Source organism: Diachasmimorpha longicaudata, chromosome 1, assembly GCF_034640455.1.
Source record: "Diachasmimorpha longicaudata isolate KC_UGA_2023 chromosome 1, iyDiaLong2, whole genome shotgun sequence".
NCBI lineage: Eukaryota > Metazoa > Arthropoda > Insecta > Hymenoptera > Braconidae > Diachasmimorpha > Diachasmimorpha longicaudata.
Window position 1 is genome coordinate 7988973 of NC_087225.1, and position 17684 is coordinate 8006656.

Below are 17684 nucleotides of genomic sequence, written 5' to 3' on the forward strand. Positions count from 1 at the left end.
AATTTGTAGCCTTAAACGCTATAATAAATCTGTTTAGGGAAAAATATATACGGCTGTGGGGAAATAAAATTAAAAGTGATGTAAAATTTTATTATCACCGGAAATATGAAAAATAATTGAATGAAATGTAATCCGGTTGCACTGCGAGGTAGTGAGAACATTTATCTTCCTTATTCTCCTTTCCTCCTCTTCCCAATAATACAAAATATTATTGCACGAGGGATGGAGAGGGGAATAAAAGAGAGAAAGAGCATTGTGGAGAAAGAAAAGGAGATATGATGGTGCTTGTAACGGACCAAAAGCTGGCAGAACTCGTCTGCCCCTCTACAAACTCCTCCCTGCTTCTTCCTCTTGCCTCGTGGAAAACCGGGTGTCCGAAGTTTGCCATTCCCCTCTATCTCTCTATCATTGATTGGGTGAATGCAGCAGCGCAATTAGCATTATTGCCTGGTAAAAAATCCAGGGATGTTCAACTACGACGTTCATTGCAGAAAAAAAAACTGATATAAATGTTTATTGGATCTTGAAGTTGATAACAGAGTGAGGAAAATAGAATCAATGGATTTTCCAATGAATTTCATTTTTTTGAGTACTTAAAGACGGTTTCATATGGAAGGCAAGATGATTCTGAATAAGGAAAATAGAATGAAGTTTGTCGATTGCAGCAAACAATTACAACATTCGAAGGTCAAAAGGCTTATTTTCAAAATTACTCAAAGTATTGAAAAGAAAATCATTTTCTCCAAGATGATCTTTCTGTATTTGGCTTCATCTCGATTTGGAAAAAGAGAATTGTCATTCAAACTTCCCATGAATCCCAAAAAAAAAGAAATTGCAGTTCAATCTTTAAAACGTTCAAATCATTATGATATTCTTCACCCCAAGAAATTAGTCTCTACGTGTAATCTGTTCCCCCCCAGCATTGAGTTTCGTAATGAATCCTTTTATTGGTTCTTTAACGACTCGAAAGACCCACTTCACAAGAAAATATAAATTATTCAAACATGAAGCAGTTGCATATCAAAACGGAGATTTTATTCTTCCACTCCACTTTACATTTTGTCCTAGCGAATGATGAATTATGAATTACAGTTGCGAGTTTACAAACAGTAAAAAGAAATTATTCCTTTTCGAAGTGAAAAGTTTCTTTCTTTCAATTAATGCTTCCATTGAAGTGATTCCAAGTACTAATATTACATTTTTTTATATTTTTCTTGCAGTGCGAAGACAGAGCCTACCTGGGATCGTTTAAGAAGCACGTCCCCCGAGACCCCCCCAGCCAAAATCACACGCCTCACCTCACCCCTGTCCTCCTTATCCTCTACCGTTCCCTTCTCCCCAAGTGTCAAAGCATCACAGCGTTATCAGACGCGAGATAATATCAAACAGACTGGTGGATCTGGTATGGACGGTATGGATAATAAACCAGTGCTCAATGATGACCCCTCGGTCACCCTCACCATTCGTCTCATTATGCAGGGAAAAGTGAGTATTCATGACGTTTTTAGACTATTCTATACTATTATTAAAAATTATTGGTACAAATTGAGTTGCAATATCTGATATTTCTATTTTGATGTGCATTGAACAATGAAATTAGTTGAGAATACCGAGCTATTCACATTGATAACTGTTCAACTTCAACTGCTGAACTTTCGTACTGTAGTTAAAAAACGAAATAATTAACATTGATGAGACTGAAAAGGAAAGCGAATCACAATAATTGCATGCTGACTATTTCTGAGGAAGTGTACAAAATACCTGATTTTTTATATTTTTTTGTTCGGAACTGCCTGCACTTCCAACGACAATTTCTGTTATAGAGTTGAGATAATGAAGATTTCAGTTTATAAAACATTAACTCGGTTCCCTTTATAGCAAAAATAAAAGAGTAACGCAAGTTTATGAACAGTAAAAAATAGCTTTAACGAACGCTCGCTCGTTTGCTGCTAGCATTAAATATCAGCATTGAGATATCATGGGTCAGGCACTAGATCTGGCTCGATCGTAACATCTTGATACTTTTCATTAAAATTGCACCTCAATATACATATCAATCACCTCCAAGAATACAGTAAAAAGCGACTCCAATTTACTTCCTAAAGGAACACAAGACTAGAGATGAACTTTCATTTCTATTTTTACCATCGTCAGACAAAAATCCTCAAAGAGAAAAGGCCTTTTGTACTCCACAAAAAGCTCTTTGACCTTTGAAAATACTCCCCACACACTCCAAATGGAAATTCTCAATTAAATTCTGCCTGATCAGAAATTCTCATTTTCTCGAATCTCCAATTGCCCTGAGATTTCGAAAAAAATTATTGAAGAAAAACATTTTAGAATTGTGATGTGATTAAAGACATCACCTAAATGTCCGGAAGAATTAGAAAGCCTCGTTGAAAACAAAAGCTCCCGGCGAAGAATGCAGTAGGAAGAAGTCGATGGCTTTGAAGAGAACATAAAATAAACCCGATGAATCAGACGCTCCTGTTGGCACGCTTCCTTACCCACTGAATGTTTTATTATTGACTCGGGTCATGGATACGTCTCTTCCCTCTTCGTGTCACCTCTTCCTCTCCTATACCACGGAGAGGTAACAATCGATTCACGTTTAAAATTAAATAACTCTCCTAAAATAATGGCGAGCTAACTCAATCGTAATTAATTCAATTTTATCCATCCGAATCAATAGAAAATTTATATATTTTTTGTTTTATCAGCATCAGTGATGAATCGATCCCAGTGATGAACAAAGAGAATCTTGAGCAAGTTGCATCATCGATTTTCTGCCTACGTGCATCACCGACGTACTCCTCAAATCCTCCTTCAAACTCATGTCTATGTATTTCATATCAAGATTGAAGGACACTCACTACACTTTACACACACGTAAATTTCACCACCCAAGATCGTGCTAAAGTGCTACACGAGAATTATTGCACGTTTATGCATATCTCAACGATCCTCCATGCGTCATAAACCGAGCCACCTCCCTTCCTCTGTTGGTAGGGTATATTCCATCACCTGGAGTAACACGAAATACCAGCTGGCATAGGGCTAGACGCACCCAAGTATTCCGAGGAAGGGCTTCCAAGCCCTTTTACCATCCCCTTCTATTTTCAACTACCAATGTTGGAGGCAAGAGCTTCCACGTCAAATCTCATTACACCCTCGTTTTTTCGCACCGACAACCACGACGAGGGAGCCACCAGGGCTTCCCTCGGTATTTTTCGAACCTTCTTTTTTTTTTTTCTTTTCTTTTTTTCACAACCATCAACTCCTCTTTTTTATCATATTTTCGTCCGCATTTCTGGTGAGCCCCTGCACTCAAGCATTATGACGGTTTTTCCACACTTGCGTGTCACTCGGGTTACGTAATTGTGTGAGCGAAAGACGAAGCATTGGTTAATGCCTCTGAAATTTTTTCTTCTTCTTGACAGAAACTGAAGTGATTAGTCATTTTTATGGTGAGGGATGTCTTGTTAGGCAAATTGGTCGAATTTTCTTGTTTGTCTTGAATCATTATCTCTTAAATGAGCCATATGATTTACGTATATTACATCTCTTTTTGCATATTAATCAAAACGTGGAAATTGACAACAGAAATCGTGCAATTCACTTGCCTGTGTCCAACTTATCAATTGCAATGGAAATTTTTTTTATGTTACGTAATTGTCAGAGTGAAAGACGAAGCATTGGTTAATGCCTCGCGGTTTCTTTCTTCTTCGTGACAACAGTCGAAGCGATTAATAATTTTTTCTGACAGGGGCTGTCTCGTTGGGCAAATTGATGGAATTTATTGATTTGTCTTCCATGATTATCACCATTGTTATCATTATTTTTATTATTAGTATTTCTCACCCCAGTAACACCATTTGGAGGAGTTACATCTCATTGGAAATTCGATAAAAACCTGAAAACGGAAAAAAAAATTGTGAATTTCCATCAGCGATCAGCAGTTAACAAGGATGATTCCTTTATGATGTTCCTAGTAACAAGTGACATGGACTATGTACAGCCATTTCACGCAATATTTTTCAACATAAACCCCCTCCCTTTGTTACCACATGATATTGTCACATAACGAAGAATCAAGCCTGAATACCCCTGATCAATCGATACCTTCTTTTATATCATCGTCATGACCCAGTTATCACTGGAGAGAGACCGAGCAACAACAAACGAGTGAAAAAAAAAATATATTGATGCACAAATAAACTTGGCAGTACAGTAGTCACATTTTCAACACTCCACCAAGTGATACATATTTTTTAGTTTTTCTACCATGGATAATCGATGGCCCGATTAATCGAGGACTGCTGCTGTGGCAGGCCATTTTTCTCCGGCTGATGCACAAGTCTATCCCCAGGCCTTTTTTTTTTTGGCTGAAATACTCTGAACTTCTAATAGGCTGGAGCAACGCCAAGACTCTTGGCTGGGGATCTTCTAGTCTGGCTTTTCAGAGTCCCTCGATTCCATTGTGTCGTTTCAATAGTCAACTGCTTCTCGGGAATGTGCAAGCCAAGTTAATTGTAGTGGCAAATGATATTTGTCTCATGAATCGTCAAGACGTTTTTTTTTCGTTTCATTAGAATAAATTCCATCAATTTTTGAATTAAATTACTGTTGGCGTATTGATTTCCTTTAATGAAGGACTCATTCGTTTGAAATGTATTCCTTGTTCCGTATTAACTCGCAGTAGTTCATTGCAAATAGCAACCTAGAACCTTTCAATCAACGATTTTAAGTCAAATGGAAATTCTCCATGAAACGGTTGCAAGAAACAACCATTTGGCAACTCCTCGAATCCTCAAGTCTCGTAGCAAACACCAGAGAGCTATCGACCTGTTACCTCAATATACCATCTACGACCCGTGTATGACCTAGCCGTTACAGTGTTACAATCTACTGCCAACTGGCAGACGATTTTATCGTCGCATAAAGTACATCAATTACTTCACACCCAGAAGGCAAAATACCTTGTGTCTGGTCTATAACAGTGAATCTCAAGTATATCCAGGCTTTAGAGACTAATCGTCTGATTCAACGATTCAAAATGTCTCTCCATGGATTCCTCAATATCTTGAATTGGTACGATATTCACTCGAGACTGATCACAATCACCAGAAACAGTCGAACGAATTCTCCTCAATTTCTGGTGCTATCGATTCCATTGTGGTGCATTTGTATTCAAGATACTCACTGAGCATTTGTATAAATCCTATCGACTCTCCAGTATTCTCATCATTCTCGTTATCTTTCCCCTGTTCTTTTTACTCCCTCCCTCAGCCATCTAGAGTCAAAGAGGAAACATCGTCTAGTAGTGAGTCTGGTGAATTCCAGTTGGCTGGACTCGAGCCAGGGCCCCTGGCCAAGAAGCCTCTGCTCTCAGGACAGATCCGTTAATAACGGACGTCATCGTTTTACCAAAAATGGACAATGATAGGTAAACCATTAGCCACTCAATTGCAGCATATCAGTCTGGCTGGAAAAAAAAATGCTGAATTTAACAATCTCATTATCAATAGTGTAAATGGGATTTTATAAACATTGCAATGTTATGAATTTCTTAAAGCCACTCTCCGATAAATTGGCATACTTCCAGGTAGTCTTTTTTTTTTCTTCCCTTGCCATTACCTTCTTGTTTCCAGCTATATTCGTTACTCGAATTCGCCATCGTATTACCTCGTTGACGATCCTTGGAATGGGATAAAAGCGACGTCGTTACCCGTTGGCGAAACTCGAAATAGAAATATACCTGGAAAATTCAATTCCCAACGAACTACCGTGTATTTTATGAGTTTTTCTTTTTCATTTATTTTAACTGCCACTTGTGAAAAATAGTATTTCTTCAGGTGGTAAGAATCAGGGCTCTTGTGTTAATGACCAGAACCAGTTACCATCCTCGTTAATCTTGTTGGTTCTCGTCTACTCTTTTGTAAGCCCTCTTTTGTCACTCTTTGTTCTACATCTTCGAGAGATCATTGGCACGAGTTTGTAACTCGTACCGGATTTGGTCTACATCGTAAAACCAATGTTGCAGAGGCACTTGAGAGTATCCAATTTTGTTAACGGATGTGACACGTGGAGAATTGACTACTCAGGTCCACGTGGGGAAAGTCAAATAATCCTCCCTCATGATTTATGGTTACAGCTTGTGGCTGAATTGTCGTCGGGTTTAATATTTAGACACATTATGTCAAATTCACTCGAAGGTGCATTCTTCATCGCAGAAGTTGTATGAATTATCAGACAAATTCTTGAACAAATGGATCCTCAAACAAATTTTGCTTGAGCTATAAACAATCACTATATTTCGAATTTAAAAGGTCCAAATGTGAATAATTACTCTGAGAATATCTTTAGTATAGGGAAGTTTACAAAATTGTCGTATATTTCTCAATCTTTTTCATCACAAATTCAATATGAGTGGCGTTCTCACGATTTGCATGAAGCCCGACCCTTCCTAGCCAATCATGACCCCCGTTACCATCAACTATACTTAGATAATCGTAGGATTAATTTCTCGAGGAAGTGAAGGAAGGGTTAGTTAACATTCCAAGATGTTCCAACATTAAAACAAGTTGGAAAATCATGATGAGGATTAAGGGGTTGTTTGCGCTGAAGGCATTCGATATTTTCATGGTTCAACATCCTCGAGCTATCAGTCTTCTACTTTGTTGGTTGTAAAAACAAGTACTTCTATCCGCAGTTTCATCCAACCGGCTCTCCTTCCGTATACGTTATAAACCTAAGTGACGTACTTCTATACCAAGCGTTCACGTGGTGTGGCACCTTAATTGGAGATTCAAACTGCTGCGTTTACAGTGGCATGCGCTTCGGAGATTGAACGGCCAATTTACATGATATAGCACTCCATCCTCATCTTCCCCATTCCATGATTCTGTACTCTCACCTATACCCCTACATCATACACCCAATTTATCCAGCCAATCGGCAAATTTCCATCGTCAGACGTTGATCCGTCAACGGTTAGTGATCACGAATACACAAATTTTTGTTGTAAAAACTAGGTAATTCGTATTTTTGTAGTGATTGCACTTTCGTGGAGACCTTGATCTGAATTTCTCACAGAGTCCGAGTGAACGTTCACTCTGGACACTAGAAAATGTTGGCATTTGAGCAACTTCCACACACCACGTGGCCTCTTCGTCCTAACTTTAGAGATGCATATCTAGGGGTTTTTGGGGTTTTGTGTCTATTTTTTTTTTTTTGTTTCGTCAAGTTCCTCTTGTTCCGTTCCAAACGTTAAGCGAGACCCTGCGCTCTTCTTTTATCACTCGAGACTAATTATAGTTCTAGAGAAATTTATTTTTAAAGTGTATCGAAATTTATGGGAAATGGTTGCAACCACTTTGGGGGGGATTTGCATTACTCCAGCGTACCATAAAAGCTATTTCTACACTGTTTTCAATGGACTTTGCCTACTTAATGAGGATGTTTAATGTTTGTTTTTTACAGGAAGTGGGAAGTATTATAGGCAAGAAGGGAGAGATCGTCACGAGGTTCCGTGAGGAAGTAAGTATATTACGGATTAAATGTACACTGGGAATAAACGACTACTTGCGTTTATGTATTTTGTTTAGCCTTATCATTAATGTAATCGTGTTATACGTGCAGAATTAAAGTCATATTGTGATAAGAGATAGTATTTCCGAAATGATAACCGGTCAAAATAGGCGAAAAACTTCGTGTATTGTCGCAATCAACTCAGATTTAGAGGAATATTTGGAGGCAAAAAATTCTATCACTTATTTAGAATAAAAAACAGCACTTTAATCAGTACAATGATTGTTAGTTGACAGGTCAGCTTTCTCCATTTCATTCGTAATAGTATTTGTAATAAACTTAAGTGTAGCCTTCAAGAGATAATATAGCTGTCTCACAAAAATAGTTTTGTGAGTCCGTATAGTTTTTTTTCCCCAGTGTATTTATATCGACCTCAACAAATCCACTTTCTAACCAACATCAAATATTTACTATCAACAGTCAGGCGCCAAGATAAACATATCTGACGGCTCGTGTCCAGAGCGAATTGTCACTGTGACTGGGCCAACGAACTCAATTTTCAAGGCATTTACACTGATCTGCAAGAAATTTGAAGAATGGTGCTCGCAATTTCACGATGTACAGGGTGGTGGTGCAGGTGGTGGTGGTGGTACCACACGAACACCAATAACCCTGAGGCTCATTGTACCGGCATCACAGTGTGGCTCTCTCATTGGAAAGGGTGGCTCCAAGATTAAGGAGATAAGGGAAGTCACTGGTGCACTCATTCAAGTTGCCTCGGAAATGCTACCGAGCTCGACGGAGCGTACTGTCACCATTTCAGGAACCAGTGAGGCCATCACTCAGTGCATATACCACATTTGCTGTGTCATGCTAGAGGTATGAAATATTTTTGTTTTTGTTTAGAAATTTTTTCAATAATTCGGAGTATGAAATGGAATTTCATCAGCTTTTGACGGAAAATTTTTATCTACTGGTGAAATTCCGATAAAATAGTCAGAGCGTTGAGGTACACTGTTGAAAATTTTTTTTTGCCTCGGGTGAAAGAATTTCAAGATATTCAATATCGTCAATTAGTGGATTACATGAAAATTTTTCAATGGTTTATCGACAGTACTCCAATACTAGTTTTTCAAAATCAACCCTTCGTCACAATAATATATCCAATTTCTTTATTTTTTTTTGTGGTAGTTATTTCAAGGTCTATATTCGACCATCAGAGTATGTTTCAATCATTTTATCAGCTTTCAGAGCTTGACTTCCATTGTCCCAATTTTATCTGAACAGTGCTCTGCGCAGAATAGATTGTCAAAAAATTTTTCGTTAAAATAATTGTTTTTCATTTAAAAAAATTATCAACACTAACGAAGGGTTGAAAAATCAAACCCCCAACCCCCAAATACAATCTAATAACGCGCACGATCAATGCGCAAAAATTGTTTTCTTGATCTGTTTCAGTCCCCTCCCAAAGGTGCCACGATCCCTTATCGCCCCAAACCCCAAGTTGGTGGGCCAGTGATCCTGGCTGGTGGGCAAGCATACACCATCCAGGGTAATTACGCGGTGCCCGCCCACTCGGACGTAAGTACAGTATTGTCAATGCCGGTATCCGCTGCCGGGCCTGCCCCACCCTCGCTGAACGCCCAAACTCTTACTGCCTCGCCTTTCGCGGCCGCCCACCCCTCCTCGCCCTTCGCTTCACACGGCCATCCGCTGATCCCGGCCCATCTCACTGGACCCCATCATCCGCTACACCCGAGCCCCTTACACGCAAGCGTGGCAGGCCTCGCCGACCCCCTGCTGAAGAGTGGACACTTGCAGGCAGCCCTCCCGCCCGCACTCGTGGCAGACGCCGTAAGTCTTTTGTTTTTCGTGATCCAAAACACCCCCTCCTCTTCTCGTCACCACCTTCACCACCCCCACAACCACCACCGCCCCCCCCCCCTCTTTTCTGAGCCCCCAGCCTCAGCCTCTCAACCCCTGCTGAAAAAAAAAAACTCCAATTGATTACACGTGAGAGACAGAACACGATTGAATCATCCAATCATGACTAGACTTTAGTCACATCTGTATCCCTTGTTGGTAAGCAATCCCTATCATAAGTACAGGATACACATACAATCCTCAGCCACTGCATACCCATTTCGGCACGGTGAAGGGATTACACGATTTTTTTCATTTATCGAGTTAAGGTGGTCTGCTAATTACGTGGCAATCAAATTATCGGGGAATTTAATGGTGAAGGTTTTGGGGGATATCGAGAAATTAATGGTGGATATCGGATGGATATTTTAACGGAGGACTGAACTTGTAGAATACTCCTGGACGACTCGATTGGAAATCCAGAAAACTCACTGGAAATCGAGTGGTGTTTTGAATTATTCATTTGGACCGTTTCTGAAGAAATCAGACCATTGCACTCCCCGATTCTGGAAAGCTGGAAAACTCGGTCCTCGTATTTTCATTAAATTTACAATATGTATAAATATACAATTACCCATTAAGGAAAACTCACTGGAATATTACTCTCTCGAGGAACCTATAATCTCAATTTTGAGCTTTCGGAGCCATAATTATTGATATCATGCACAACACGCGAAATCCATTCAGAAGAGAAAGCTCTATCAGGCTTTCATTCTGTTTCAATCTTCGAATTCTTCATGACAATGAACAGTTAAAACTGGACCCTATGCCCCTCTGTTACCATTTTTCCATTTTATGTCGGCCCTAAATATTTCCTCCAAGATTCAGCCAAAAATCTCCATATCTTTCATATTCAATGATATCTCTCAAAAACTCCGGAGTATCGGTTACGACAAATTTTCAGACTGTCATCAAATACAATCAGACCCCCTTAATCACCACGTACCACAGTGACAACCAGTGTTCTTAACAAAGCCTCTCAACTCCATCAAAACTTCGCGTGTACTTCATTGTCATCTTCAATGATGCTGCAATTCAATAACAAAATGTCACGAGGCGGGTTACAATGAGTGTTTTGTATGTCGATAGCCCCGACACCGTGTCCTCCAGTAGACTACCCCTGACCACTAAGACCTGCTCCCCCCCCCCCTCTTTAACCCTTTCTGTTCTAATGAAAACGCTATTCACGATGATCTCCACCATCTGCCCCACCCCAGAAACCCCTTGACCTGTGAAAAAGGAACTGTCGAAATGCTAAGAAACGCTTGGCTTGCTTGACTTCTTGGCAACCCGACTGAGCTCTTCCTCTGGAAATATTTAACTCCATTAATTTCATTAAAAAAGTTCAATGAACTATTTTTAATCATTAATTATTCAAGATTGATGCGATGGAATCGAATAATTTGTTTTTCATTTTGAAGGTATTTTTTTTCGCCTTTAAAATGAATTTTTACTTATCAAAATTGATTCCTGATGATTTAACGAATGAAAAAATAGTTGAATAAAAATTACGAATCTCGCATCGTAATATATTTCACAGAATATTTTTTTCTTCATTCTGAAATTGTCAACATTTCCCAAATTTCTTGAATTTTACGTCATCAAGAGATGATATATTTTGCCGAAGAAAATTCTTCTCTGATATTCAGTCGTTTGCTCCTATTTCTTTATTCGCAATTTTCCAGATGGAAAACTCACTCGGCTGTGACTCTTTTCTCTGCATGTACATATCCGACACTCACGTGACCCCAGAAAGAATTGATTGCATATGACACTACTCAGGAGTCACGTAACTGTCGGTTGAATTGTTTCTTTTCTTTTTTTACAATTTTTATTTCCCAACGCACGTTAACCATGATTGTGTACGACTGTTATTACAGCTCCTTCTCTTTTTTTTTGTGTTTGTAAACGCTTTGCACTGCATGCGCGCTCGTATTCTTCCTCATTAAAATGCAATTTTTATCACTTCGGGACGGGCTCTACTTCCATTTAATTTTCTTTTTACCCTTGTTGCCCCCCCCTCCCCTACTTTAGTCATAATTTTTTTAATTGAATTCGTCTTAAAGGGAGCATTAGTATTATAGCCGCATTGATATACCGAATTGAATAGTTATTTGCTAATTAGCGAGAGAGGGGGGGGGGCTCTTGTTTTCGAGCAGACGCTGACGCAAACACATTCAGCCGAGCTCTATCGACCCTTTTGAATTCAATTCCACGTGCTATTGAACGGTACTTTTTTTCATTTTCGACAGCTCTTTTATTCCACTCCGGATCTCTTTTAAAAATGCACTTTTAACATTTACATTTTTGAAAAATGAAGAAAAAAAAAACTATCGGAAAAGAGAAACTATTCTATCAGAAGCACGAATGAAAACATTCATGAAAACAAAAGCACTGTTTTCTTCTTTTCTTTTCCATATTTTTCTATATCGCGTATTGCGTTTCTTTGTTCTCCCCCCCCCCCCTTTTTTTTCCATTCGTGTTGATTCAGCTATTTTTGCTTGAAGGTAGCGAGTGATAGATATTCAATGGGAAGTCGGGTGCATGTGGAAATAGGAATGAAAAGTGTAAAAGGAAAAATAAATAAGAGACTACTAGAGTCCCAGCATTTCCTGCTACTGAAGTGCAATTTTATTTACAAAATAACACGTAAATAAAGGGGGAACAAAATACAACGAGGTCATTGGGTGCGATTATTGATGAAAAATCATGTGAAACAATGCATGGGAATGAAGAATTCTGAGATAACCATTCGCTTCTTGTCACATTTATTTCTTCATTCGTCTCATAAAACTTTTTATTTAACCTGTATCTCACTTAGGTGTTTCATTTCGAATTCACTCTCAACACTTCTTCATCGTTTTTACATTTTTTTTTTATTCATTCGTTTTAACAATCTCAAACGCGTGGTGAGAACAATTTTACGTTGAAAAAAAAAATGTCACAGGAGAAGAGAAACTTCTTTAATTTTATTTCTCGACTTTAAAGTACTTCTTTCGCGTTATGAATTCATTTTCTTCTGGGATGAAGAAACTTTTCCTACACTACACCATTAACGCCTTACAGTCATATTCTTTATTTATAATTTTCAAACATCCCTCAAGGCATTTTAGATTATTTGAGTACAACTCTTTAGCGGCTCTGTTAGATGATACAGCATGGCTTAATCGAAACACTTTTGCTGAATGAGAGACAATTACTCGTTTAAAAATCATATTTGGCAATCGATAGAGATGAAAGAGTTTGCGCGAGGGTGGGCTGCCCTTAAAATGTTCATGTTGTTTTTTTTTAAGAAGTTAAGACATTTAATAATGTACAAAATTTGTTGATTACAGCGAGAGTTTACACGTTTAGAGAGTTTATGTAATTTGTAGGTTTATTAGATTAGTTTTGATGCACATCGGTGAGTTCAGGATGACAAATCGCTCGGTTCATTAATTATCATGATTTATGTTATTTTGTTATCAACTCACAACATTTTTCCAAACGTTTTCCATTAAATGCCTCAAAAAAACTTCTCCTCAAAAATGGAATGATTAAATCAATCCGCAAAATTCGTCTATTCCGTCACGCATAATTTACATAATTGAACATAATGCGAATAGATTCTCAGAATCCAGATCAATTTACGTTGACAGTGAAAAATTACAATATAAAATGGAAAATAATATAAACTCCGGTTTTTTTTTCTGAGGAGTTTCTTTGAGATTTTTATTCCGTAATGATTTTCTAACGTCATGGGGTTCATTTCCCTCGTTTGCACGTCTCCCAGGGTCGGAGCTAGAGCAAAGATGGCAGTAATTGCAAGATAAATACCGAAGGAAATATAAAATTGTGAAATCAGCTTTCTACTTCGTATTTCACCGTCGACTTGTTCCAGTATCAAGGGAAAAATTGTGCATTTTTAGATTCTTCCTCACTTCCACAAATATTTGATATACGTTCCAGCAAAGTCACATACCCCCCGGGGACGAGAAAAATCCATGCAGCAGTGATTTCGCAATCCCCGGTCTCTAGTATTTTTATAATTTTTTTTTCTTTTATACTTTTCAAAAACTCAAGATGTGCAATGAAACCGAGTGAAAGAGAAAATAAATATATATATATTTTGTTCTAAATGGAGATTCCATTCCAGAGTCAAGGCAAGAATTGTGATTTTTTTTTAAATTTTAATTTTTTACGCATAGGTGTTTTATTGCCAGTTGTTCTCCTGTTCTGATCCCTTGCAATTGATGAATTGGATAATTGGGGGTTATTTACGGGGTTTATGAACCGTGCGAATGTTCATCGTTGTTACAGATGGGCAAACTTGGGAGCAATCCACTGGCTGGACTCGCTGCACTTGGTCTCGGAGGGTTAGCTACGCCTGCAAACACAGGAGGTCTGAACCCAGCTGGTAAAATTTCTAAATTATAAGTTCGAAAGCTTTCCAGTCACTTGATTTTTTACTTTATTCGTTCACAATTATCAGCTTTGATGGTTCAAGTGGATTTCAGGGGGTGCATTTACTACGAAGCAAATAGGGCCTACTTTCATCAAACATTCAAATGGTTTATCAGAATTATTTCTCTATGGGATCGATTTGAACCGTTTCATCTGAGTGACTAAATTTTCAGTGTAAAAATTAAATTTTCAATTGCCTCTTCGGACTTGACATTCTCGTTAAAACACTCGAATAACTATGAAAAAAAATCTATAAATAGCTCTGGCAGCCTTAGCTGGAAGTCAATTGCGTACGAATCACACAAACAGGCAGCAGCCGGCGGCTAACAATCAGACGCACGAGATGACAGTGCCAAATGAACTTATCGGTTGTATAATCGGTAAGGCTGGCACCAAGATCGCCGAGATCCGCCAGATATCCGGTGCTATGATAAGAATTAGCAACTGCGAGGAAAGAGAGGGCGGCACTACAGATCGTACAATAACAATAACTGGAAATCCAGACGCCGTGGCGTTGGCACAGTATCTCATCAACATGAGGTAAGTCCCCTCTGAAAATTCTCCTATCTCAATTTCAAATATTTATTTACCTTCCTACTTTGGGTTTTTTTCCCAGACTCTCACGAACAGTTTTATGTGTTAAAAACTGTACAATCTATCGAAATAATCTGTTTCAACTCTTTCCTCTTATCGTTTCTCATTGTACAACTTTCAATAATTCGGATTATGAGAAGGAAGTGCCTCAAAAAAATGAGAGTAAAGATTTAAAAATGTCTCGTTAGACAAATGATAATATGCGCACGTGTGATGTATTGAAGGATTCAGACGAACAAGTTCGGAAAAATGGAGAAATATGTTTTTATTCAACATCTTCAAGTGTCGAGTGTCAAACTTTTCAGAACAAAACAACAAGGATTTTCATCAAACGTATCTCAAAACCCTGAACGTCGTGATGAAAGATCAAGATGAATGAGTGTTCTTAATTGAATTAAATTTCTCATCCCAATCAGATGAATAGATTCTCAGGGTATAAATTATCACTGAAAAATACCGATATGATTAACAGCCTTGTGTGGCGCAAATCCACAATATGAGAAAATAACTTATTTCAATTCAACTTTAATACGTGACAGCATGAAATGAGAAAGTCTAGTGTCACAAAGAAATGAAGATAATATAAAAAACGTGGTCTCGTAGACGTAATAATATGCGCACTTGTGATGCGCTTGGGGATTCAATCCAGTAAAATCCGTGAAATCCAAATCTCTGTGTTCATTGGATATCTCCAGGTGTCGAGTGTTAGACGTTTCAGAATAGAACAACAGGAATATCCCTCAAACGCTATTTGAAAATTGTGAATACCGTGATGAGTAATTGAGATGAATGCGCGTTTCCAATCAAATTCAATTTGTTAGCACTACCAAAATGAATTAATTCTTGCTTTACAAAGTACCATTGTAAAATTGTCACGTAACACCTCCTTGGATTATTCGGGATCTGAGGGAAATTCCGAGTGCCACAATACCAATGCCGAGATTCTGGAACATCTAATATCCACTCGAGGCTTTTGGAGAATGGGTGGGCAACGGGAGGGGATCTTGGAATCGTGTTTCTGGGTTACTCTCTGATCCCCCCTCGCAACCACCCCTCAACTCCTTCGACTCCTCTCAGTCTGCTATATGCCCACTTCAACACGCTCAAGTGTCTCCCGAGTTGTGGATAAAAGAGGGAGAATAGGAAGTGAAAAATACCGAGGACAATGTGTGAGAGGGAGGTAACAGAAAGTCCAATCGTCAGGTATTTTCCATTGAATTGAAAAGACTTGAAAATTCATGTTGTCTTCGTCACGACGTTCATTGTTGTATCACAAGAGGGTTGACGTGAGGTGGGGAGGGTAGGAAGATGAATGACCCGAACATGTCTCATTATTATCGTAATCGAAGAAATTGTACAGGTGAGAGAGAAGGAGACTAATATTAAGAAAATTAGAATAACTCGAGTGAGATATGAAATGTCTTATCTGTCTGATTGTGATGGGATGTTCAACGAATTGTGAAGAATGGATATCATCACCGATGGGGTCCAGCCAAAAGGAAGAGGAATCCAATGACAAAAAAAAAAACCAAATGTTCATAATCCTTTATTTCCAGGTATCCTGTCATCTAGGTTCCACCTTGAGATATCCTGCGGAATCAACTCCGTTCTCATTCAACATATGTTCCTATCACCACTGGCTGTCCTTCTATTTATGTTTATTCGAGATTTTTTACTTTATCATATTAAAACATGAGAAAAAGATTTAAAATGAGAGATAGAGAATTTGTTTGTTAATGATCGGATGACAAGCCTCTCAGTCCAGAGAAGTTACTATATTAATGCTCCTGTTTTTAATTCCTCTCTGTTCCTTTGCCAGTTTCCATAGCTTTTTTTTTCATTTTTATAGTGAAAACTCCTTTATCCTCCGACTCGGTGTTTTCCGTCCGAGGCTTCTGATGCTCCTCTCCATGGAAACATTATCCTTTTTTATTCTCCTGCACTTTATTTCTTACTTTTTTTTTAACGCTTCATACTCAACGTGTTTATCAACACCACCACCGGGATTAAAACGGATCAGCTGTGATCATCCTTGTGATATATACTTTTATAATTAACAACACCTAGAGTGAAAATTAACCGCTTTTTCATTCTCACAGTTTTACGTCTTCACGTTACATTCAATGACAAATTTATAAATATGAGTGGCAAGGATTCACCAATCAAATTGACAATTTATCAACGTCCATAGCCAATTAACGAGCATTTGTCTAGCTCTTGATTTACCGTTTTCACCCTTTTCCAACTGCCCTTCATTCGTGCAATAAAGCGTTGGAAATAAATTGCACATGCGACGCTAATTTCTCGTTTTTTTTATTCGCTGAATACGCCTGTTCATTCCCTTCAGTTCTGTTTCTCAGCTCGCGTAATCCGTCGAATTTATTTTATTATCACGGTAAACGCAACAAAAATTCTCCCTAGAATTGCCGCATCATCTCCACCTACATTCCTTCATGCATGTTATTTGTCGTTATCCATGCATTCATGAGGCCTTCCAACATGAAAAAAAAAATGGAACATGCACTCGGCCTCAATGCACTTCGCGCTGAATTTTTTTTTCTCGAAAAAGAAAAAAAAATCCTTCCATCAAATTAAGAAACACGATGCGCGCATTGATTGCTAATTTTTACTTCCACCAGAGTGCACATTATGCCAATAAATTATTTCAATTAACCGTCACCGTATGGCCCATGAATTTTACTCTACACGCACTCCCTCATTCATCCCGGTATTTTTTTTTCTACTCTCAATGCCACTAGCCCGTGCACTAAATACATTACTTTTGAATCGCGTAGTCGAGTGAACGCCAACCGTGCACCTCGTCGCAATCAATCGACAGCAAATTCTCGTCTTCGTTTTTTTTTCCCTCCTCTTCCTTCTCATTTTTTTTTCAACTCCATTGCGTACCGGGAGCCTCTAATTATCCATTCGACCAACTGGTGTCGTCTTCTCTCATTGGGCACTGGTATATTCACTCACATACAAATTTATCATCGCCGACGGTCACGGTAATTGTACCATGCGATTGATATTAATTTAATTTCCATGTGTACAACGAGACTATCGTGACAGTCGTCGATGCACTAATCCACTAAAAGGAATGAAAGAAAGGACATAATTACAATTCAATATTTTTTTAAATCATGCACTGGGAGAAAAAACGATTGTCACAAGAAGAATTTCTTAATGACAGA

At 38.5% G+C, this 17684-nt stretch overlaps 1 protein-coding gene across 8 annotated transcripts in view; it reads left to right on the plus strand.

The window, feature by feature from the left end:
- Mub (mushroom-body expressed) overlaps positions 1-17684 on the plus strand; it is a 106698-nt gene that overhangs the window by 77071 nt on the left and 11943 nt on the right. For 5 of the 8 annotated variants that reach the window (XM_064121719.1, XM_064121710.1, XM_064121726.1 and 2 more), the window contains 6 exons: positions 1221-1485; positions 7483-7539; positions 8011-8409; positions 8989-9384; positions 13753-13849; positions 14157-14436. In XM_064121719.1, the coding sequence (XP_063977789.1) occupies positions 1405-1485; positions 7483-7539; positions 8011-8409; positions 8989-9384; positions 13753-13849; positions 14157-14436 (1310 nt within the window). In that variant the 5' untranslated portion in view covers positions 1221-1404. The remainder of the gene's footprint in view (positions 1-1220; positions 1486-7482; positions 7540-8010; positions 8410-8988; positions 9385-13752; positions 13850-14156; positions 14437-17684) is intronic. The other 3 variants (XM_064121736.1, XM_064121753.1, XM_064121745.1) reach the window with 2 other exon arrangements.